At 52.0% G+C, this 24,053-nt stretch overlaps 2 protein-coding genes across 4 annotated transcripts in view; both read left to right on the top strand.

The window, feature by feature from the left end:
- The window catches only part of CRAMP1 (cramped chromatin regulator 1), a 56,278-nt gene extending 51,034 nt beyond the window's left edge, over positions 1-5,244 (top strand). For both annotated transcript variants that reach the window (XM_087853756.1, XM_045784684.2), the window contains one exon: positions 1,506-5,244. In XM_087853756.1, coding sequence (XP_087709882.1) covers positions 1,506-1,670 — 165 coding nt within the window. In that variant the 3' untranslated portion in view covers positions 1,671-5,244. The remainder of the gene's footprint in view (positions 1-1,505) is intronic.
- Positions 5,245-5,651: 407 nt separating this feature from the next.
- Positions 5,652-22,952, top strand: JPT2 (Jupiter microtubule associated homolog 2). 2 transcript variants are annotated; one of them, XM_045784789.2, is made up of 5 exons: positions 5,652-5,783; positions 10,359-10,507; positions 15,575-15,717; positions 19,294-19,342; positions 20,272-22,952. In XM_045784789.2, exons 1-5 carry the CDS (start codon positions 5,740-5,742, stop codon positions 20,457-20,459), a joined length of 573 nt encoding a protein of 190 aa, XP_045640745.2. In that variant the 5' UTR covers positions 5,652-5,739; the 3' UTR covers positions 20,460-22,952. The 2 variants fall into 2 exon arrangements, with proteins under 2 accessions (XP_045640745.2, XP_045640744.2); XM_045784788.2 differs by lacking the exon at positions 5,652-5,783 and adding an exon at positions 8,184-8,338.
- Positions 22,953-24,053: the final 1,101 nt, after the last annotated feature.

Here is a 24,053-nt window from a genome sequence, read left to right as displayed (position 1 = left end):
AAAGCTCACCACTGTTTCCCACGGACGCCTCAGCTTCCCCTTATCCTGACTTGCATCTGGAAACTGGAGGAACTCATGGGGAGGCTTTGGAGAATTCTGAGCTGAGCAGTGACAGGACTAGAAATCCTGCGCGAATAGACAGACAAAGCAGCAGCAGCACACAGCCTCCTTGCGCTCTGCAGCGTTTCTCAAACCCTTGTGGCACTAATGTCACACGGGAAGCCCATCTTTCCCCTTCGTGTGTGTGTGTGTGTGTGTGTGTGTGTGTGTGTGTGTGTGTGTGTGTGTGGAAGCTTACAAGCCCTCGGTTTGTGTGCAGATAGGCCTGCCACACATACGTGGAGAGAGGTCATCGGGACCCTGCTATTTCTGGGCAGTCTCCAGGCAGCGCCCGGGGCTGTTACAAGTGTGGACTCAAGGACCCACCCCAGGCCCACCTAATGGGGTTTGAACAGAATGGGCATGAGGCGTGGGTGGGAAGGTGGGGCCAGATTGGCCCACATGGACAGTGATGGAAGCTGATGGTGGGCGCGAGTGGTGGGCATGTACGGGGAAGATAGGCACTGGTCGCTCTGCTTTTTGAAAACAAATTTTATTTTGGAATTTCCCATAAAAAGCATAATGGTTATTTGTTTATTGACGTAATGTCTATTCTGAGTTTGGGGCCTGAACTCATGACCCCCAGATCACAAGTCGTGTGCTCTTCGACTGAGCCAGCCAGGCGCCCCTGCCATGAAAGCTTAAAGTTCAGTTCATGCCAGAGCTCTTCAGACTTGTCCAAAGGCTGCTCATTTGTGTGTCGTGTCCTGCAGTCCCGTAACAACTACTTAGCCGGGGCATACTCATGCCCGGCACTGCTCCAGGCCCCACCCTCGCAAGCCTTCTTCTTGAACAGAGGAGGCTGACGGTACGCCCTGAAGACAGACTTGCCTGTGTCCATGCACACAGCAGCCTGGCTCCCGAGGCTCTGCTGCGCACACCTGGTCTTTCTCCTTGTTTCCTTTCTTGGCCTGACTCATTGTCCCGCCTGCCAGCTTTGTCTCGTGAAGAGCCGAGGCATGTTCTCGTCTCAGGGTCTTCGCACTTGCCTCTTCTTTCTCTGCGCTGGCAAACTTCACCCGCTTTCTCTGCTCCCGTGTCCTTCAGGCCACCCCACAACCTCTGCACTCCACTGTGTGCCATCTGCCTCATTGCTTACTGATGGTCTTCCCCTAAGTGTCACGTGCTGGGCACTGCCACTCTGACCCCGGCAGCCCATGCGCCTGGCCCCCGCTCAGCTCTCATGCACACCTGTCAAAAGAGGGAATGTTCAAAAGGACAGGGGATTCTGAAATTCGCCCAGGAGTGCTGGCCCGGTGTCACATGGCTCGTCAGTCGGGGGTTCTAGTCTTCCTTGGTACATTCACCTCCTGCTGAAGTCTGTGCCATGGTGGCCAGTCGCTCCAGGCCAGCGGCTGGCCAGCCACCCATTGACATGGCTTTCCCTTGTGTCCTCTGCCCCGTAGGTTGTGGATTCCCAGCTGGTTTGCATGATGAATGAAAACAGCATTGATTACATATCTCGATTCAACGATTTGGCCCAAGAACTGTCCATCGCCGAGCCCAGCCGCCGAGAGGTTCTGTTTGATGGCAGTGGAGGCGGCCCCCCTGTCGGTGACCTGTCCCAGTGACCACACCTCGTTGGTGGAGGGGCATCCTGGAGGCCGCAGAGGAGGGCTGCTGGTCCTTCACTGTGGTAGGCGTAGCCCTCTTCAGGCTAAAGGAGGCAGAAATCAAGCCCAGGATGCCCCAGAAGACAGTCTGAACAGAGGAACCTCTGTGCCCCAGAATGTACAACGTGCAGGAAGCCGCGTCCCGATGGACAGAGGGACATGGTGGCCCGGGAGGTGAGGACAGGTTCTCTAGGAGGGCCCGTGTCAGACGTTGCTGTGGTGTTGGAGCGGCTCCCTGCCAGCCATGGGATAGCGTTTGGCGGCCACATTTCTGCCCACACTTCCACCTCACTTGTCGTGTTGGACGTTCTGGTGGGTTATCTTTCCAAGGGAAAGGAATGGTGTGTGGCGGCCGCGGCCCCAGGGACTCAGCCTCCCCGCTGTCTGCAGGGACACTTCCAGTCACTGCTGCTTTTTTTTTCCAAACCTTTCAGTTGCTTTCTCTGCAGATGACAGGGAAGGACACCTGGGCATGGCCCGGGCTCTGCCTGGTGGTGTCTGCACTCTTAGCGGACGCTTGCGAGGACGCTCGGATCACAGGGCAGCGTCCCTGGTGCCATCACCCCAGAGACACTGACCCTTGCCCAGTGCGTTCACCTGGAGGTTTGTTCAGACTGACTGAACAGGAAGGAGGAGAGAATCCTGTTTTGGCAGCTTGTGTGGACTTTTAGAAAAAAATCCTGCTAAAATGGTTGGAAAAAGGTTTTCCTTGTGTTTTGAGAACTAGGAGACGTTGAGAAACAAGTGAGTTCATGGTTTCCTTCCTGTGTTCAAGCTTCTTCTTGGTCAACTAAGATAATTCCTTCTCTGCTGGGACCGCAGCCGAGCCTTGGCCCGCGAGTCCCTGAACCGTGAGGGTGCTGTTGGCTAGCCGCTGACACACGCGGCCTTTCTCGGGAAGGTCTTCACCTCTTCAGCGTCTCCTCTTCCTTCCACAGGCTTCCGTGCAGAGTCCACACCATGCATACATTTCCTCCTTCGTGTTTCCTCCCACCTGTGGTCCTCTGTTTCTTTCCCAGTGCAGGGAATGCAAGCAAGGCCAGAGCCGGGCTGCAGTCAGAACGTGCTGAAACCACATCCCTCTCGTGTGCTCCTCGGGCCTTCTTGGGTGGCCGTTTGTCATCACTGCCGACAGGTCAGTGCCCAGTCTTTCCCCAGAAGGGAGCTGACGGGGCTGCTTTGCTTCTCAGCCTTGGGAGGCTCAATAGACAAAACCCCATCCAGCCCCCTGTCCGTTGTGGCTGGCAGCCAGGGCTATGATGCTGGTCAGGGAATAACCTGTGTGCCAGCGGCCCACCTGCCACTTCACCCTCCACCTGCTGTCCAGGCCAGTTTGGCTTCTGAAACCCACCTGAACTGGGGACGGTTTCTCTTTCCTCTTCCCGACTGTCAGTGGAGTGGCAGCCTCCCAGGCCAGTCCCAGCCCTCTCCACGGGCTTCTCTCCCTGTCCATGATGAAGAGGTGAGGCAGCATGAAAGGGAACAGAAAGGGCCTTTTGTGTGTGCAAGCAGAGGGGATGCTCCTGACTGCACGGTCTTAGCAGCAGAGGCAGCTGCTCCAGGCTGTGGGCAGTGTCATTCCCCCGGAGCCATGGAGGAAAAGGAAAGCAGTTGGGCTTCCAGCCAGTGGGTTCCTTCCTTCGTCTCAAGTGTTTCTCTGAGCTCTTGCCTGTAACGTGGTTTTCTTCTTTCAGGTCTGGTTGTAGGTACAGACATCACTAATAAAGGCCATTGTGGGCAGCTCTTCTGGGCTTTTACAAAAAGTCCCAAAGCTCAGGAGATGTGTAAGAGAGGGACATGGCGCTTTATTAGGAGAGAGCATCATTTGAACCAGAGTGTCTTTAAACTAGCTTGTGTAGTTTAGCGATCCATCTACTAGCTTCCTGAAATTAGCACCTTCTGGAGGTGATAATATCAGTGGATCTCTCTGGGCATCTGACTTTGTTAGGTCTATAGTAGGTTAGGACACCTGGGCCAAGTTTAGGCCACTCCTAACTTGCTCATCCTCCCACTGTTGGGGACCAGAGACCCCTAGGAACGTTACGGCATCGATGCTGGGAGCAGTGCGTGATGGCAGTGTGCATGTTGCGCGGTCAGGGTGCTGCGCTCCTTTCATCAGGGGACACCCCGAGGCAGTCTAGCGGGGAGGCTGGTGCCGGCTTATTCGGTGACACTTTCCGCGAGGGGCTCAACCACAGACTGCATCTGGAGGCTCATCCAGAGGACAGGGGGGTTAAGGAGAACAGTGGACTGATTCCTCTCACCTGTAACAAAGCTGACATGATTCCGGAGAATTCTGCCACTTCTGCGGCAATCTGACAGGTCTAAGCATTTGCTTGCCGTGTTAAGGGAAAGTGGCATCATTAGTAGCATTAAAAGGATGAGTCTATTTTCTCCCAGCCTAAATGATTATATACGTATAAAAATAAGCAGCTGTTAAAGGCTGGAATTTTCAAAAGACCAAGCAGAGAAACTCCCCTGTTCCTGTATCTTCCTCTGCCTGTCCCACAGAAGTCGTAGTCTTGGTGTGCACCTGTGGCTTTCTTCGTGCATTTGAGCACGCTGTGATTAAGACCAGATCCGTTCCTCAGAAAAATCCCTCCCTAGTGGCTCTAATGTCTGGGATCTTTTTGCTGATTCAGCTTTTGTAAAGATGGAGACTCTGGTCTCCAGGGAGTTGGTGTTTGGCCTGTAATGAGCTTAGAAGATGCAGCGATGAGTGGAAGCTCCCGACTCCACGTAGGATCAGCAAGGACGTTGCCCTCACCTCTCCATGTCTGCTGGGTGTAGAGTGCCAGCTCAGGGAGTGGGGTAGTTGGAAATAGTTCATCCACTCATCTCCTTGCTTTCCCACATCTCCAGCTGCTTAGCATCCGAATCCTGAAAAGGGCGCCCTTTTCAGTGGAGTAGCATCTTTTAACTAAATCACAGCCAAACTTGAGCAAAGAACAGGCATGGAATAAAAGGCGCTGGAAGCAAGCAGAGGAGGAAAGCAGCAGTTGCTGGGTTTTTGTTTTTAAAGACAGTGAGATCCATCAGATGCATTTGTGAGAAAATAGGGCACTTTGTCTTAAGAAAAGGAAGAAACCCACAGCAAACCTGTCCTGTGACTGGTGACTCCCGTGAACCTGTGTTGGAGGCACCACGGCAGCCTGGACCCTGTGTTTTCTAGCGGGACAGCACTTGGAGCTTTCGGTCTGGGCGGCAGAACTCACCGCGGTTTCCTTTAATAATCGTTAAGCCATATCATCGAAGGTTTTCGGCTTGTTTGAGATGTGAATTTGTTTTATAGATTATAAATATACATATACAGTGTATGTATAAAGCAGAATGCCTCTGTCCTTCCTGATTATTTTTTGTACCATATTGTAAATTATATTATTTATTCTTTACCAATTTGGGGAATAAAAGGTGTTTTGGTTATTTAATATAATAAACAAAAGCTGTTAAACTTCTTATGTTTAAATTTCCAGTTCAACTTGTAAATCTGTTTTTATTATTGTGCATAAATACATACTAATACTTGATCTAATACTTCTCGAGTGAGCCTCGTTTCCTGCGCGGCGGGCTCTGCGGAGGCGGTCCCAGCGCCGGGCCCCGCGGCTGCGCTGCCGGCACACACCCGCGCGCCTGCCCGGCGAGCAGCGGCCCCCGGCGGTCCCCCGGGCTCTGCCCGCTGCGGCCCGAGGGCGCTGCCGGAGTGCTTGGCGTGCGCCTGCGCAGGGAATCGGCGCATCCCAGGCGCCCGCTCGGGGCAGTGCCCGCCCCCCCGCCACCCTACCGACCAGTGTGGGCGCCCGAGGCCTGAGCGGCCTCTGCTCTCACCAATCGGCTGCGAGCGCGGCGCGAGCCTCGCGGAGCCTCTTTCCCGGTGGGGCGGGGGCGCTGCCCGGCGCTGCGATAGGCTGCGGTAGCGTGACTGGCGTCGATGGCGTCCAATGGGCGCGGGCAGCCGGGCGGCCGGGCCTCGCGCTGCGTGGGGCCGGGCGGGAACCGCGGTGCGGCGGGCGAGGAGGCGCCGGGCGACATGTTCCAGGGCCCGGAGAGCGAGGGCGGCCGGGCTGGCTCCAGGTGCGTGGCGGGCGCGGCCACGTGGCGGGCGCGGGTGCCGGGTGACCTCACAGAGCCGCGGCCTCCGCCTCCCCGCTCGAGAGGCGGGCGCCGGGCGGGACGCGCTCCCCGCGCCGGGCAGGGTCTGGGCGGGAGGCCCGAGGCGTTCCGCCTGTGCTGCGCCTCCTGGGCCCACGTTCCCCTCCGTGTTCAGCACGCCCGGAGACGCTGGCCGAATAGTGTGCGGGGCCGCTGCGGGGAGCCCGGGACCATGCGGGTGTGCGGGGCCGCGCCCTGCGGTATCCGGTGCTAGCGGCGGTGCGCGGGGGACAGGCCCGCGGGGTGGGGGTCACCGTCCTGGGTTCCCTCCCGGGGCCCCGTGGGGCCGGGCGCCGCGCTCCTCTGATCCGGGGTCCCCTGGGGCCGGGCGCCGCCCTCCCCTGATCCGGGGTCCCCTGGGGCCAGTCATGGGACCTCCTCAATCCCAGGGTCTTGGGGAGCCTGGCAGTGCCCTCCGTGCCTTGCTGATGGAGAACCAAGCCGACTGCCAGTAACAGAAGCAGAAATCCAGTTGTAGGTCTCTGTGTTCCAACGCTCAGGAACACGGGGTGGGGGGGCAAGCTTGTTAACTTTTACACGGTCTGTAGGTATGGCAGCCACGTAAATTAGAACTGCCAGAGCTCGGGAGAAGATGCGTCTTGCCACTGGAGGAGCCACCTTACGTTGTAGATTTCGGGGGTTTTAGATGCCCATGAGTGATCCTCTTCTGTACCCCAGCCTTGCCCTAAAAGTAGAAGAGAATCTTTGTGACAGCTGTCGAGATAAATACCACGTCGAGTAGGTCGTGAGAGAAAGAACTGCTTTGACTTGGTGAAAACCCTGTAAGTCTGGGGGAGTTAGGTTCAGTAATACACCTAACTAATGAGTCATCAGCCCACGAACAGTGACTGGCAGTCACACACGTCTGCACGTGCACTGATGGGAGCCAGACGTTTATCCTGGAGTGCTCGAAAGCACCTGGGGCATCGCCCACACCAGCTGGGCAGGAGCCGCTTCCCAGCTCGCTCTCTCTCGTGTCCGCTGGGTTCACCCTGCGTGTTCACACGGCCTGGCACCGGAGGCCCAGTGAACATGGCAGTTGGTGAATTAATGCCCTAACGCTGGTGCCGTACTCCCTCTCGGAGCTGCAGAGCTGTTGCTCTAAGGGAATATTCCACACTTCTTTGGGGGACTCGTGTTGGAGAGGGTATTAGGGAAAGGACAAAAATTTTCCTTCTAGGACATTGAAGAGAAAAGCATTCTTCTCTCCATTGGACGGTAACACGTAATTGGAAGTTTCTGCTTGGGATCATTCAGATGTTTTGGGGTTTCTGCAGCCATCTTAAAGGGATTGATTAGCTGGACAGGCCTTGTAGGGCCTCACGTCCTATTTGGCTGTTGAGAGAGGGAATCAGGTGGTGTCTGTAAGACTGCCCGGCTGGGATTTCCTCTTTTTGGGCCCTACATCTTCTGTTTTCTTGCTGAGGGGTTATCTTATATTAAAGAGACTCTGAACTGTCCGGTCGTCATGCTTCAGCCATCCTGATGTGAGGTCGTCCCTTTCAGCTGTAGAATGTACGACTGTAAAGGATTTATCCAAGTCTCCCTTTTATTATGGCTTTTCTCCAAGTCTGGCCAGTCCCCGAAATCTTTTCTGAAACACAGACCCCGGCTCTCCGAGGGAGGGTTAGGACCCAGAGGTGAGAGCGGCTTTTGTCTCCCTGCCTCTGCTGGCGCCATCGTCCCCTTGAGCTGTATCTGGCGTTCCTTGTCACGAGCCCTCTGGCTCCTCTTGTGTACTTCAGTGTCTTTATTAGAATATATTGAGGGGTAGACGAGCAAACAAGGTAATTGTCATTGGACCGTCCCCCCACCTTGTCAGTTCTGAGCTCACTAGTATTCCCATCTCCTCTCTGTAATTTGTGTCCTAGAGGTGACTGCCCTTGATGCTGAGCCTGGTGAAGTCCACACTGAGCCATTATTGTGGGTTCTGTTTTTATCAAAATAACCTCTTTCACTCTCGGTCCCCTTATTTGAGACCCTTATGGCACACCCTGTGTGATTTGCATGACTGGTACGAGGTTGGGAGACCCTAGTGCCCACCCTGTTACCTTGGTGATGCAGGTGTCGCTGTCCCTTCCCATGTAGCGTGGCCATTATGCACCGCATTCTTGGCTGCCACGTTTCTTCCCTTGTTTTCGAAAAGTAAAATAAAATTTGGGAAAGTACACAGAATAATATAATAAATACTGTATTTTCACCACCCCAAATTAACATTTGGTCATTTCAAATGACTCTGGCTTACATCCTTTGCCCTGAGGATACCCTTCCCATGCAGAGACCACAGACTCAGTTTGGGCTTTGACTCCTCCACAGAGAGGCCTTTGCGGTTCCAGTCAGACCCAGCGCCAGCGGCATCACCGATGGGGACACTAGAGCCCCCTGGACCCGCGGTGCTGGCTTTCCCGGCGAACAAAGCTGCGGATGGGTGAAGCCAGGGCGCAGGGCAGAGGGCACCAGGAGATTGCAGGGATGCGGTGAGTCCTAACGAGCTCTAAGTCAGGACAAGTCTGCTTCAGATTGGAGCAGGCCCTGGGAGGTTGAACGCAGAGCCACGTTTCAAATATGTCTGTAAAACAGGAATTTGTAATCCAGCAGGAGACTTGATGTGAAATTCAGTTCAGTTCTGCAGATTGCAGATCCCCACCCCACTTTCCAGAGAGACGGCTGTGGAGACCCAAGCATGTTGGACCTGCCACAGCCAGCCAGGACTGTGGAGGGTGCCCCTGGGACCGGGGCTGTGTGACTTACAAATGGTTGCGGAAGGCAGCTGGCCTTACTGTGGCCACCAGCAAAGCACGTGACCTGAGGGCCTGTTAACACCTTTCTAAATTAAGTGTGGTTATTGGTTTTCTTTCTTTTTTTTTTTTTTCTTTTTTCTCAAACTGAAGTAATTTTTTTCCTTCACCAAATCATTAAGGAACTACTAACGGCCGAGTAGGCATCTACCGTCCCGATCCTCCCCGGTGGCCAGGGACGCGGCACCGTGTCGGAGGCCTGCCCACCGGCTCTGTCCGCCGTCCGTAGAGCAGAGGGGCGCTTTCTGCAGTCCTTGCAGCCGGAGAGTCTGAGAACTCCCTTCACTTTAAAGTGCCGTGAATGATCAGCTCCCTTTCTTGTTCTTTTAAGGAAACAAACATTTCAGATGTCCTGTTCTGAGCGAAGTTGTGGGCTATGTTTGTGGAGTGTGGTGGCTTTCGGGTGCCCAGCACTCCGAATTTCCATCTCTTCCTGCATGTCGGCAGACACAGCCCTGTTGCTGAGGACTTGGGAAGGAGCCTGAGCCTCTCGCCGGTCTAGAGCTGTCTCAGTGGGGCCCTCTCACCTTTAAAACGCATCTTGAAAATCTCTGTGGGTGTTGTGAAAAGATGGGTGCGAGTTCAGCGTGTGACTGCTCTGCGGTGTAGTCTGAAGCCCCGGGGTGTCAAGGCAGAGCCGTGTGAAAGTTCAATTCTCGGCTTATTGCCATAAAAAGTGACTCCGGGTCCTGGTGTTCCACTTGCAAAGTGTTTCCTATAAACCTCCAGATGGTGCACGGCAGTTTGCCCCAGTCAAGGCTTGGGGTAGCTGCTGCTGGTGGCGGCTGAGCGGGAGCATGGCGGGTGGCGGCCAGGACCCCTGGCGCACGTGTGTTGTTGTGAAGTGAACAGTGGCGCCCAGATGTTTCCTCTGATCTTCTGATCAGAATCTGTTGGTTTGACGGACTTGAGGACTGGAGATGGTTATCCTGGGGTGGATTCCGCACATGGATCCGACCCTCGTTTTGTCGAGAGCCTGAGCACATAGTCTGAACTCTGGACCCAGACTGCCTGTTGTGTTCTGATTCTGCTCCTTCCCACGTGACCTTTCTCGTGATTCTTCTTTGTCTCAGATTCATGGTCCGTGCCCTTAGAGGGCTGCTGTAAGGTCCTTGGAACAGTAGGTGCAGACAGTAAGCACTTAGCAAATGGAAGCTACGGTATTACACACTCCTGAGTGTGTTTACCGTATGAAGCTTTAACTGTGTTTAATTTACTTTTTAAGTAACCTCTCCACTCACCATGAGGCTCAAACCCACGACCCTGAGATCAAGAGTCGCACACTCCACTGACTGAGCCGGCCAGGTGCCCTGAGAGTGTTTGTAGTATTAAACACTATTGTGTACTAATTAAAATGAGCGTTAAACTCTTCTGAATATGGCTCAGTTTGCCACACTGTTTTAGGGAAGTTAATTTTACTTATGAGAGGGTCACAGGAATAATTTCCAAGGATGTCCATTTCTAGAGGGTTTTTGGCATAACCAAGATATACAAGGAGAACTTTAAGGGCAGCGAAGAAGGGTTTCTTGCTGTGTAGCTGTCTAGGCCAGTCGTGCCCGTGCTAGAGAACCACGGTATGTCGTTTTCCCATGAACGTCAGAAGATACAGGTGCCCTGGGTGGTCGTGCCATATGTACAGCCTGGCCGGCGATGTCCAGCTCAGCCGTCACGGTGACTCACGCTCGCTCTGTGCCCCTAGGGCCATGAAGCCCCCGGGAGGAGAGGCCAGCAATCTTTTTGGAAGTCCAGAAGAAGCTGCTCCTTCAAGCAGGCCCAATAGGATGGCATCTAATATTTTTGGACCAACCGAAGAGCCTCAGAACATCCCTAAAAGGACCAATCCTCCAGGTATGGGCCTTTGTGAATCCTCAGCCCTTTGGCTTCTGCCTGTTCTGTTTCATGCTGTTCTTGGGTAACATTTTTTATTTCTTTGCATTGACCCTTTCAGATGTTTTCTGGTATAGGTTATCCCTTGCTGTCAGAGTTCTAGAATGTAAGGACGGTTTTGTTTTGTTTTTTTCTCTTGTCTGTTTTAAAATATTTTATTTATTTATTAGCATGCACAAGCAGGGGGAGTAGCACAGGGAGAGGGAGAAGCAGGCTCCCCACTGAGCAGGGAGCCCGATGCGGGAATCAATCCCAGGACCCCAAGATCATGACCTGAACCGAAGGCGGACGCCTCACTAACAGAGCCACCCAGGCGCCCCACCTCAGTCATTCTTTTTTTTTTTTTTTTTTTAAAGATTTTATTTATTTATTTGACAGAGACAGCCAGCGAGAGAGGGAACACAGCAGGGGGAGTGGGAGAGGAAGAAGCAGGCTCCCAGCAGAGGAGCCCGATGTGGGACTCAATCCCGGAACGCCGGGATCACGCCCTGAGCCGAAGGCAGACGCTTTAATGACTGCGCTACCCAGGCGCCCCCCCACCTCAGTCATTCTTGAATCCTCCTTCTTCTGTCTGCAGAGCCTGGCTGAGTCCAGGCACTAAGGATCCAGAGGCAGATGTTGGGATCCTGGGGAGACTCTCAGTTTTCCAAGGGGCCCTGTGATTCCAGAAATTGTGTGCAAGCTGTGCATTTAAACATTTTTCTTAGGGAGACTCTTTTGATTAAGATCGTCAGTGGGGTCAAAATTCTTAAAAGGGTGACTCAGTCCATATAGTTTAATGCTTATCCCACATTCCAGTGGTCACAGTGGGAAAGAATCTTAGAAAAATCTTTTTCTTGGCTAATGGACTATCTAGTTGAGTGACTGTGCGGTGATAGTTAGCTGAGGAGCTCTCCCTCTTCTGTGTCCCCAAGGAAAAACAAGGTTTATTCCATCCTGGAAGATTCTGGGAGGCCAGACACAGGGCTCAGCACTTTGGGCAATAACAGCTCCAGCAGAACTGAAGCTAGAGCTAAACCCTGCCCTGCTGCAGTGATCAAACCCGGAGGAGCAAAAGCAGTAGATTCAAAAGCTAGTTTTGTGTTGGTTTGTTTGTTTATTGCTGGAGAGGGCAGGTGGAGGGTAAAGTTTGGGATATAGTAGAAGCAGGTGGTTCTTAAGTGTGAGGAACATTCTCGTCATGTCCAGCTCACAGGTGTGCGGCTGGATGGTCAGCCCCGCACGTCCTTTGTTAGTTCGTGTACCTGTAACTGGCTGCCGGCCTCACAGTGTCTGCAGCTGCCCCTGGGGTGTCGGGTCCCCTGCACAGTAGGGCAGCTCGCAGCGGTGCTGCCCTGCAGACCCTCAGCCTTCTGGGACTCCCCAGTGGGCAGCCGGGGCCCCTCCTGACCGGAGACATAGAGAGCCTCTGTGTAGCGCGCGGTCACAAGATGCGGCGACGGCCGCTGAACTCACTCCTGTGCCGGGTTCCTGCTTCTCCTGCCGCTGCTGTTTGGGGTCTGTTTTCTGTCCTGCCAAGTGCTCTTGGCAAACAGTCTGTGGTGAATTCTCAAGGGGAGGCTGAAGGGGAAAACTGCCCGTGTGCCCCCCTGCTGCGGACCCAAGCTCCTGCCTTCTGATGAGAGGGCCTGATGGAGAAACGTGTCCAGGACGGGGAGCGTGGCTGAGCCCATGATCGTCACTGCGCATCCACCAGGGATTGTCATACCCAGTGTCTCTTCACCCTTCACGTGTGGGCTCTGCTGGTTGCTGGGCTCGCATCTCCCCCAGATCATTCTCTCTGTCCTAACCCTGGTGCTGGAGACGTATGGGCAGTTCCTTATTTGCCAGGGACTGTGCTTAGTGCTTTCCGTGTATTCGTTTGGCCCTCTTTACACCCCTACGAGGTAGGTGGGGGGGGTGCCCCTTGACAGGGGGGAAACAGAGGCTCGGGGAGGTTCACTGCCATACCTGGAGCTCACACCTAGCTGGTGGCACAACTAGCCCTTGGATCTCAGTTTGCCTGACTCCAGAGCTCACGCTCGAAACTTACCACCTGAGAAATTAGACAGACACTCCTGACTGGTTGTGAGAGGGGCCCGGTGTGCACCACGATGTGTGTGATGCCCGCTCCCCCCTCTGCCAGCACGGTGTCTGCCTTTTGCAGTTTGGTTCTTACAAAAGCATATCTTGGGGCGCCTGGGTGGCTCAGTCAGTTAACATCTGACTCTTTGTTCTGGCTCAGGTTACAGTCTCAGGGTTGTTGGGCTCTGCACTCCGCGTGGAGTCTGCTTAAGATTCTCCCTCCCCCCTTCCCCTGCCTCTCCTGCTTGTGTGTGCGCACACGCGCTCTCTCTCTTGCTCTCTCTCTGAAATAAATAAATCTTTAAAAAAAGCGAATCTTGAATTTATCTTTATGACTGAATTGAGTCCCTTTTCCTTCTTCAAAGCGGAGTTCATCTTTCAGGTAAAATGTTGACTAACAGGCAGGCGTGCAGGGTGATTCCTTTTTCTAAAGTACGGGGATAGAACTACGTTGTTTCGGGTTGGACATACACACAGTAAAAATAGACCGACAATAACAAGTTCGAGGTCTGTAGGAAATGCAGGCGTCTGTGACCTGGAGTGCGGCAAGGACACCCCGGGTCTGGGGGCCCAGTGTGCTCTGTACACTGCAGTGGTAGTTACCCAGGCGTTTGCTTTGTTGTTATTTGTGATTATTATGTCTAAGGAGAGTTTGTGTTGTGTTTCATAACTTAAAAATAATTTTTTAACAAGTAGTATCTTTAGCCAAAAACTTCAAATTGAGTTACTTCGATTTTCCATTTTTTAAAAAGACAGAATGCACATTTTTAAGAGAATGTACTTAAGCCAGAAACAGCGCAGTATGGGATGACCTGAAGCCATCGTTTTCTCCACTTTGTGGTGGAGCTGTTTTTGCTGATGGCAGCCCAGCAGCATCACTGAGGGCCGACTCTGCCAGGCACTGCTCTGCCCACTTGACTTGCATTCACTCGCTTATGTCATCAGTGGCCCTACGTCCGTACTCTTGTTGCTTACCACCTCCTTAGAGTTGATAGATGGAGGCGAGAAGGTTCGAGCCACTTGTCTGGGCTCAGAGTCGGCAAGTGACCGCACAGGGGCTCCACCTGACAGCCCAGCGCTGTGCTGTGCGGGCATCTCCAGCCTGGGCCTGTGGGTCCTGGAGGGTGAGGTGTGTGGGCAGCAGGATGACACGAGTGTGCCTGCATCCCCTGTGCAGGCAGCCCCGCACGTTGTTCTCCTGCCCTGGAAGGACTGCTTCCTGAGGTCTGTTCCAGTCCTCACCAGGCTTGCGTTCCATGTCCCCGCACGGCTGCGTCCCAGAGGCCACTCTGTTTTACGGTCCACCCTGGCTGCGGGGGCCCTCAGGGTGGGTCTGAAGGCAAGCGAGAGCATGAGCCCCTGATGGAGCCCTTCCTCGCGGGGCCCACAGGAAGCTGGGCGTCCAGGTTGTTCCTGCGTGCTCGTGTTTCTCTCTTAGCGGCGTGGGCGATTACAGCCAGGAAGTGACTGCTTGCGACGGGCACTCATGAAAACAGTAAGCGAACATCAAAGCTCTGAGAAAGGACATGCCAGGCAGTCCTGAATCCCACAGCCCGCCCGTCCCGCGTCCTGTGCACACAAACATTCGGGGGGTGGGGGGGAGTAGCCACTCTTTTATTCATATACAGGTTAGTGAGAACACCCCCTCCGTTTATATTAAAACATTGCACGCTGTATAGATTGTCTTCTGCCTTTTTTCACTGAGCAGTATATACGTCCAGGAGATGTTTCTTTGTCAGCATGTGGAAAATACAGTGAATGTTTATTGAGCATTTATGTCCCTGGCATCATTCTAACCATTCGATACATGAACTATGGTGAGTCATTGAAAGGACCTGTGAGGCAGGTCTTTTCGTTCTGCCCTTTCTACAGCTGCCATCTGGGGGCACGGAACGGCCAACTAATTCGTGTGTGGTCGTCTAGCTAGTTAGTGGAATGCATCTCCTTTCCTCTTGTAAGACTGTAAGTCCTTGGTGCCCCGGGGCCATGACGGGCAGCCCACCTCCGTTAGCACAGCTCTCTGCGGAAAGGTGCTGGCGTTTGCCAAGTGAAGAGACGTCAGCTGGTGTTGTGTGGCGGCCGTCTTTCTGCTTAACTGAGGCATCTGGGCGTCGACTTTGATGTCTGGCCAGACTCACCAGCTTATGAGAAGTTACATGTTAGATGCATGTTTTCGGTACGGCTCATCAGATCACCTGGAGTTGCACCGTAGGGTGTCATGTGTCTGTACTTTGCTGACATGTCTAGTTGTCACTGGGAGTTTCGGTCAGAAGGACTAATAGGTGTTGCTTTCCAGGTGACAGGTTTGCCTTGAATATGGCATGTTGTTAAGTTCATCTCTATCTATCTGGCCTAAAAATGCAACAGCTTTTTGCTTTTAACATAAAGAACTTTTCATGGGCTTAATGAAGAAGATTCTTCAACAGGATAACACAAGTTCAAGGTTAAGTAAGTTCTAAAATGGAAATGCTGGGGGTTTTTTGGTTTGTTTGTTTGTTTTTTTAAGATTTTATTTATTCATTTAAGAGAGACAGAGAGAGACAGAGCACAAGCAAGGGGAGAGGCAGAGGGAGAAGCCAGCTCCCTGCTGAGCTGGGAGCCCGACATGGGGCTGGACTCAGGACCTGGAGATCATGACCTGAGCTGAAGGCAGATGCTTAACCATCTGAGCCACCCCGGCGCCCAGGGAAATGCTGTTTCGTATCATCTTATTGTCTTGCCTCTAGAGGCCAGCCCAGGTCAGCTTCCAGAAATGAAGGTCCCCACAGGCCCCTCGATAAAGGGGTTGGTTTTGATGTACGTCTTTAGGGGCCCTCATCAACCTGATCACCCCGTCCTTGTTGGCCTGAGCTAGGGACTGGCACTGGGTATCCCTGTGAGGGGAGGTCTCTGAAGTAATGAAGGTGGAGGGTGGCACCAGGCAGCTGTCCTGGGTTTCTCACTGTTATGTAATTGTTTCTACAGGGGGGAAAGGAAGCGGTATCTTTGAGGAATCCACGCCCGTGCAGACTCGACAGCGTCTGAACCCACCTGGCGGGAAGACTAGTGATATTTTTGGGTCCCCAGTTGCTGCCACTTCACCTTTGGCACACCCAAACAAACCCAAGGTATGGGCTACATTCAGGTAGCAGACGTGAAAGTAGGAGAAACGAAAATTGAGCAAAGTACTCCTTGAAAAGGCTCTAAGGCAGGTGCAGCGTTACCAGGAAGAGGCAGAGTGGGTGACGTTGGTTTTGCTGAATACAGTCCTTAGTCATGGAGTTTCACAGCTCCCCTGAGTCGGCAGAGACGCGCACTCCAGGCTCGTGATGAATGAAGCCTGGGGGTGCCGGCCTCAGTGTGCGGGTGGAGGCGACTACCCCCTGCCGATGGGCTGCTGCTCTCATGGTGCTCAAGCTACGAGACTGAACCTCTCGTAAAATTTCTGGCCATCATCAGTAAGTACACTAATTGCATTGGATGAAAATTAAGCCAGTATTTAGAATTCTTGGGTTCATAATAATACTTGTAAAGACTGATTTGTGGCTTGGAGAATGCCAGAGAACAGAGTATGGCATTTGCCAGCATCTCCGTGTGAGCCGCGCCTCGGGGGGCTGCTTGCTGCTGAGGGAGTGTTTCCTTTAGAGGGGTGCTCAGCCAAAAATGAAGAAGGAATAGCAGAATTCAAATATCGCCATTTTGCCGGCTTGTAATAAAGTCCTGGATCTCAGCAAAGAGCATCGTGGCTAACATCACAAAATGAGAGACAACCAAAAATTACCTCCTTATAGAATATCATAGCCCACGTTTAAATTCTTGTCAAAAAACCAGGCCCAAATCAGACCAACCGGCATATTAATTGACGCCACAGGGATTCCCTCTGAGTAATGCAAAATAGAGGACTTCACATAGCAGTCACTAGAGGGCAGTCAGTAACCCTGATGATTAAAACGAGATTTAAAAAATACAGTTCTTACCGCCGCTTGGGTGGCTCAGTTAGTTAAGTGTCCAGCTCTTCATTTCCACTCAGGTCATGATCTCAGGTTTGTGAGATCGAGCCCCACTTTGGGCTCTGTGCTCAGCAGGGAGTCTGCCTGGGATTCTCTATCTATCCCTCCCCCCAACCCCTAAAAAAGGTGGGGAGGGGAAGAATACAGTCCCTATCAAAGTCCCAGCCATATTGTTTGGTTTGGTTTGGTTCCCCCCCTCCTTTTTTTTTTTTTTTTTTTTAATATTTTATTTATTTATTCGACAGAGACAGAGACAGCCAGCGAGAGAGGGAACACAAGCAGGGGGAGTGGGAGAGGAAGAAGCAGGCTCGAAGCAGAAGAGCCTGATGTGGGGCTCGATCCCACAACGCCGGGATCACGCCCCGAGCCAAAGGCAGACGCCCAACCACTGTGCCACCCGGGCGCCCCCCCCCCTTTTTTTTTTAAGTGGAAAGACCTATCCTAAAATTCATGAGGAATCTCAAGGGACCCTGAATAGCCAGCTTAACAGTGAAGAACAGAGTTGGAGGCCTCTCACTGCCCAGTCTCAGAACTCACTGCAAAGCTCCAGTCCAAACACTGTAGCGCTGGCATAAGGACAGACCGATAGTCCGTGGGACTAGGATGGAGACCCAGCAGATACACACTCACATCTGTGTGTAAGCGGTACTTCCGCACAGGCACCTGGATCGTTCGATGGAGGAAGGCCAGTCTCTTCTACAAGCGGTGCTGGGACAACGGACATACGTGTGCCCGAGAGAGAAGGTGCACCCTTAGCTCACACGGGGCACAGAAGTCAACTAAGACAGATCAGAGATGTACATTGAAGGGCTAAAACCATAAGATTCTTAGAGGAAAATACAGGGGCAGTTCTTCACAGTCTTTTCCTGTTGTTGGTGTGTTTGTTTTTTTGTTTTGTTTTGGTTTGTTTTTTTTAGGATTCTATGTTTAAGTAATCTAATCTCTACACCCAACGTGGGGCTCACACTCACAACCCCAAGATCAAGAGTTGACATCCTCCACCTACTGATCCACCCGGGCGCCCCAGTTTTTCAGTCTTGAAGTGGTTTTGGCAGGAGTTTATTAAATGTGACCCTAAAACACAGGCAACAAGGTTTAAAATAAATACATTGGACGTCATTAAAACATAAAACTCTGGGGTCGCCTACCTGGCTCAGTCCATGGAGCATGAGACTCTCGATTTTGGGGTTGTGAGTTTGAGCCCCATGTTGGGTATACAGAAGACTTAAAAATAAAATCTTTAAAAAAAAATTTTAAACTTAAGTGCATCAAAAGACACTATGAAGAGAATGAAAAGACAGTCCACAGAGTGGGAGAGAATATTTACACATCCTATTATCTGATAAAGATTTACTCTGCAGGGGCACCTGGGTGGTACAGTCGTTAAGCGTCTGCCTTCGGCTCAGGGTGTGATCCCGGTGCTCTGGGATGGAGCCCCACATCGGGCTCCTCCGCTAGGAGCCTGCTTCTTCCTCTCCTGCTCCCCCTGCTTGTGTTCCCTCTCTCGCTGGCTGTCTCTGTCAAATAAATAAATAAAATCTTTAAAAAAAAAAAAAGAGATTTACTCTGCAGAATATGTAAGGAACCCCCAAAGCTCAGGTACAAAATGATAACCTGGTTCAGAGATGCACAGAGGACTTGAATGGACGCTTCCCCAAAGAAGACCTACAGATGGTCAATAAGCACATGAAAAGATGCTGACCATTCTTAGATGTTTGGGGGAAATGCAGATATGAACCACGATGAGCTGCCAGTTTGCATCCACTGGGGGGCTGTCGTCACAACGAGCAGGAAGGAAGAGGTGCCCTCAGCCGTGGCTGCGGGGAGTGCCCGGGGGGAGGCGGTTGGGCAGTTTCTGACGTAGTTAACCCAGAATTTACCGTATGATCCAGTAACTTCACTCTTAGCTCTATACCCAGAACATGGAGAACAGTAATTCAAACAGGTAACTTGGACACCTGTTTTAACGGCAGCACCATTCGCGGAAACAACCAGTGTCCGTTGGTGGACAGGCCGATGAACAGAACGTGCTATACACACGTAAGTGGATGTTACTCGGCCACGAAAAGGAGTAAAGATGACACTACAACGTGGATGAACCGTGAACACACACTGATGTTTTCAAATTCGACCAGGTGTGAGGCGTGTGAGGCAGCATTAAGTTTTGCAGTTGTGAGAGTGCTGTTATGGTTATGGGCTTTTTGTAAGGACTTTTTTTAAATTAAGATTTTATTTACTTATTTATTTGAGAGAAAGACAGAAAGAGTGCATGTGTGCATGTAGGGCTCAGTTCCACAGCCCTGGGATCATGACCGGAGCCAAAATCGAGAGTAGGACGCGTAACTGTCTGAGCCCCCCAGGCGCCCCTAAAGGACATTTTTAAATTGGAATATTAGTGGGTAATCGAAATATCTGAGATTTGCTTTAAAATACTCGCCCAAGGGGTGGAGGAGCTGTGGTTGGAGGCGTGGCTGAGATCTGGGTGGCGCTGAGCTCACATCACTGCTGCCGCCACAGGCCAGGGGGGTTCGTGGCACTACTCCCTCCACTTTGCTCATGGTTAGAATTGTCCGCAGTAAAAGATGTTTAAAAGTTAACGTAAACAAACCCATTTGTGCCCTGATTTTCATCATCCATCTGAATGAGGGTAAAATGTCTGAGTCACATACTGACCTGGGGTTTGCCTTGTTGCAGGACCACGTGTTCTTGTGTGAAGGAGAAGACCCAAAATCGGCCCCGAAAGGTGAGCTGCTGTTTGGTGTCCCTTCCCCTGAGTGCTCAGCTCTGGAAGACTTGCCAGGATGCCCCCAGAGGATGAGCAGGGGTATCTGCCCCTTCAGGCCTGACAAAAACAAGCAAGGTCATGTCTGTTGCCAAGAGGATACGTGGTATTTGAAGAAGGCCAGGGAAATGGACTCAGTTATTTTGGGTGAAAACCTCCCAGCTGGTCACCACCAGCCTTTCTTCCCTTGGCATTGGTGGTCAGCCTAGGTCCACAACCAGGGGGTCCTCTTCTAGAAGCTGATGTCATGTCGTGAAGAGCAGGGATCCGAAGCCTGTAATGAATCTGTGGCCAAGGGTAGCACAGGCAGCACTGATGCAGGAGAAGGGGGCATAGGGAGAGCAAGAGGGGTGCAGAGTGAGAAGGGAGACCATGAGGCCTGCATGCAGTGGGAGAGCTGCCAGGGGAGGGGTGTGCTGGCTGTCAGGCTCTGAGTCCCTCCTCGCTCTCCTAGCTGGCTGAGCTGTGGGTCACCACTCCTTCAATTGACAACCAAGACACATGGGCACTTGCTCATTAGAAAGCCTGAGGAGGAGCCGTCAGCAGGCCTTGCCTCAGCTTGTTAGGTCCCCAGTTGAGATGAGCTCCTTCTCTTCTTTTCATGTTCAAGTTGAGAGTTTGTTATTTATTCTTGAGGTGGAAGAAGGGGGAATGGGGTTCCACAAGCAGTGTAAAAGAATCAGCTTATTAGGAATTGTCAAGGAGTTTATAGTACAAAGCCCCAGCTCTGTGCCCAGCTCAGGAATGGCCTCTGCTAATCAGAGTCTTTCTGGGACGTGCTGGAGGCCTTGCTTGTGCGCTGCTCTGGGCCTCAGACTCCATACGCGCAGCTTGCCTGTGTGGTTCACGGGCCGCCTCTAACGGGATGGCATGCCGACTTTGTTCCACAGCTGCAACGAGCACATCGCCCAGAGAAGAGCCGGGTGAGAAGGGAGGCCCTGGAGAAGCAGGCCGTGCCCCGCAGCCGGTGCCCATGCCCACGGGTGACAGCCATGAGCCCAGGTTGGGCCCGCGGCCTCGCTCTCATAACAAAGTCCTCAACCCGCCTGGAGGCAAATCCAGTCTCTCCTTCTACTGAGAGGGGCTGCTGCTTTACCTGTAGCCAGACAGGAACCCAGAGAGATAGGATTTCAAATACTCTAGTTTCTTTTAGCCCAAAGGAGCCAGGTGGGGAGAGGGTCTGCTGTGCAGCTGAAGCCGCTGCTCGGGTCCCACTGCCGTCAGAGAGCCGGGGTTCCTCACCTTGCAGCTGCCGAGACACCTGTCCTGATGGAGATAAAATGGGACTCACGATTAACTGCAGATGTGGGGGGACTCGACAAGGGGTGTGGGGACAGGTGGTGCAAGGCCATGCCGAGGCCTGGTGGCGTGGGGCTGCCCACAGCCTCGCCGCACCGGCACTCTGCTGGTCGACCGGGGGTCCGGGAATCACTAACACTGTAGCAGAGTTGAAGTTTAAAGCCTTGGCAAGAAAATTAAGAAACAACCTGTGTGTTGCTGTGGGCTCGAGAAGCGAGGCACAGGCCGAAACACTGCTGGTGGGAATTGGGGGTCTCTGGCTGGCCCCTCAGGTCCTCACCCCGTTCACCGTGGGACAGCTTCCATCCCCGGGATGGCCTCCACAGGCCCCTGGTGCCTCCTTTCCAGTCAGCCCCAGTGTGTTCTCTGCACGCTTCCTCAGACACCTCGGTTGCTTGTCCTCGACAGCTGTCAACAAAAACCAAAAACTTGTTCTCAGTCTCATGCTTTACGGAAAGATTTTGTGCCCTGGTCCTCTGAGGTGCTCCATTTCTGCCGTCTAAAAGCTTGGCCAGATCTTACGTAGGAATCTCTGCCTTTCGCTCCCAGGCTGTTCCCTCTTCTCCTCAGCAGCCTCCCGTCTAGGCCCGTGCCCGTCTCCAGGGATGCAGACAGCTCCCTTCGCAAGCCGCAGTTTTCCCCCACCCCCGACTCCTGCCACTGTAGAACTGTCCACATGCATCCAGGCAGTGGGGTCACTGAAATCCTTCCTACGTCTTTACTCCTACTGACCGTGGGAAGAAGAGATGCTTCAGAACCTTGGGCTCTTCAGTTTGAATCTTTAATATCTAAAGAGCTTTTCTAAAATACCAGCTTTACAGAAGTGACTGTTGACTCTGCCCTGTTTCTGACACCTTTTTAGGAAAAAGTCAGTTGCTCAGGTCCAACCGAGAGGAAGAAACTTTGCTTAGCTGCTCTTTATAAAGCTTTGCAGAACCTCTGGACCATATTCAGTTTCCAGAAGAAACCTGGACACCTTGGGCCAGAAAATTAAGTAGTTTGACATCAAAGTCTCAACTGGCTGATTCCATGCTGCTTGTTGGCAAAGATAATGGGCTGGCCGGAGTCTTTCGGCCCGGCCGGCAAAGTTTCTCCCAGTTGGCCCCTACAGGGCTACAGTCTCCATTCTTAAACCTCACTCATGTTGGACCAGCAGTTAACAGTGGACAGGCTGTGGGTGGGGGTACATTTGGTAGGAGTGCCTACAAAGCTAATGCTAGGTGCTAAAAATACCTGCATCATTGAAATTTAGAAAAGCAACAACCTCTGTTTCATCGCACCCACAGTGGCCTAGACACTTAAGTGCCTGCAGGAGCTGCCTGCCGAGCTCCGCCTCTTACACCTGGCACACTGGGAAGGACCTGCACATGGCTTTGTCAACCAAAGACCGTTCGTTTTCCCCCTTTTAACTGCCCTGTTCACTTGGGAGGCAAGAAACTCTTTCCATGTGACTCTCTGAAGTACTTCCTGTCTCTCCCCTTCAAATGGCCACTTACAGGAAAGTTGTTTGGAATTCAGAGCATTTTTTGACCCCCATTAGAAAATGTCATAAATGGTAGTTAGGGTTTAAGCCCAAACACGGTAACTTTTGCTTAACAATGTAACGTTCTAATGATAGAAACAAACTACCATTTATGACTGTTTTGTTGTGGTTTTTAATATGCAAGAAAATGATCTGTGGGTGCCAAATTGGGTTGCCAGGAACCGTGACATTATGCTGCTGGGTCCTGTGGCTTCGGTTCTGCCCTCGCTGTCCACTCAGTTCTGTGAACCAGCAGGGATCTTGGGTGGGAATGGGGAGCAGAGGTGGGGATGGAGGCAAAGGAGAACTGTAGCAGGCGCATCTGCGCGCTGCAGACATGCCTGCCTGCCTTCTCTCCCCAGCCTTCCCTCCCTGGGGCCATAGAGGTGGGTTTAGAGTGCCTGGTAGTCTGGGAGAAGCCGGAGAGGACTTTCTGCTCCTATGAGCCCGATGGAGGTGGCTGTTTATATTTGGAAAATGCTCTATACATCGGGGACTGCCTGTATTTGGAAATCCATTAACTCAGCATCCTGTTCTCAACCTCTAAGCTGCATTTTGAAATTATTAGTGTGTATTTTTATTAAGCCTTAAAACTTTTTTTATGTGCATTTGGTGCCAACTTTTTTCTAGAGCTGAATCAAAAACAAGATACCTGTACTCACATCACAATGTAGTTTTGATAGGGGCATTTTGTTGTCTTTACAAGGCAGGATTGGGTATAACTGTTGAATTAAACTTAGCAATCATGTACGCAGAGTCTTTGCTTGTCGGTTCTTGGTGTGCATGTCCCGTGTGCTTTCCTCAACATCCCTTCTCCACAGTGCCTGAGCCCTACAGCTTTTCTCTGGTGAAGGCGTTGGCCTTTTTTTTTTTTCTTCCTTCCACTTAGCCAGAGGATGCCCAAACTAATCTTCTCAAAGACTACAGATTTTCAGTTTTTAAGTTGGGAAACCAAAGACAGCTTTGAGTAAAATGAGCAGGAATATGCCAGTGTTCTTTTGGATTTCTGTAAGTTAAAGGTAATGATTCCTTTTTCTCCTACACCATTTGTTTTCCTAAAGAACTGAAGGTATTGACCTTGTCTCTGAGTGGGTTCTGAAACTCCAGTAACAAGCCTGGTAATGAGTAGATGAGGTGCTAAGCTTCTGGCTTGCCTGTAGGTTAAAACCCTATAGAGAAAGCACAGATTGAATATCTTTTCCTCTTATATATTGGGTATGTTCATATGTCCTAAAAGCAAACAATATCTGTATGCATTACATGGATCTAAGATGATGAAACCGGTCAGACCACCTGCTTGGAGAAACACACACACACACCTGTCCCATAGGAGGCTGCACAACATTCTAACTGCTGGACCAGGGCCAACACCAGAACAGCACAGGAGAAAAACTGACAGGGGCACCTGGGTGGCTCAGTTAAGCTTCCAACTCTTAATTTTGGCTCAGGGTCATGGGATGGAGTGCCATGTCAGGTTCCACGCTCAGCGGGGAGTCTGCTGGACATTCTCTCCCCCCCACCCCACTCACTCCCGTGCACTCATTCTCTCTAATAAATAAATTAAAAAAAAACCATACACTACCTGACTCCGTCTTCATTTGTTCATCTGAAAGCATGTTTGAGTGCAGATCGCCTGGGCTAGGCGCTGGCAACATTGCATGGCTCCCGCCGTAGGCCAGTTTGGGCCAGGAGAGTCACAACCCACTTGCCTCCAGGGGCTAGGCAGTGGCCACTGCTTAAAAGGACAAGAACAAGGTAGCTCCACCTATGTTACAGTTATAGTGAGGGGTGAACAACAAGCGTGAAAGGGCTGCTGTTTCATGTCCTGTGCTTTCTCCAGAAAGGCTCTTT

This window comes from Ursus americanus, chromosome 2, assembly GCF_024610735.1.
Source record: "Ursus americanus isolate L20-20 chromosome 2, mUrsAme1.1.p, whole genome shotgun sequence".
NCBI classification, from domain to species: Eukaryota; Metazoa; Chordata; class Mammalia; order Carnivora; family Ursidae; genus Ursus; species Ursus americanus.
This window is presented reverse-complemented; position numbering and strand designations above follow the sequence as displayed.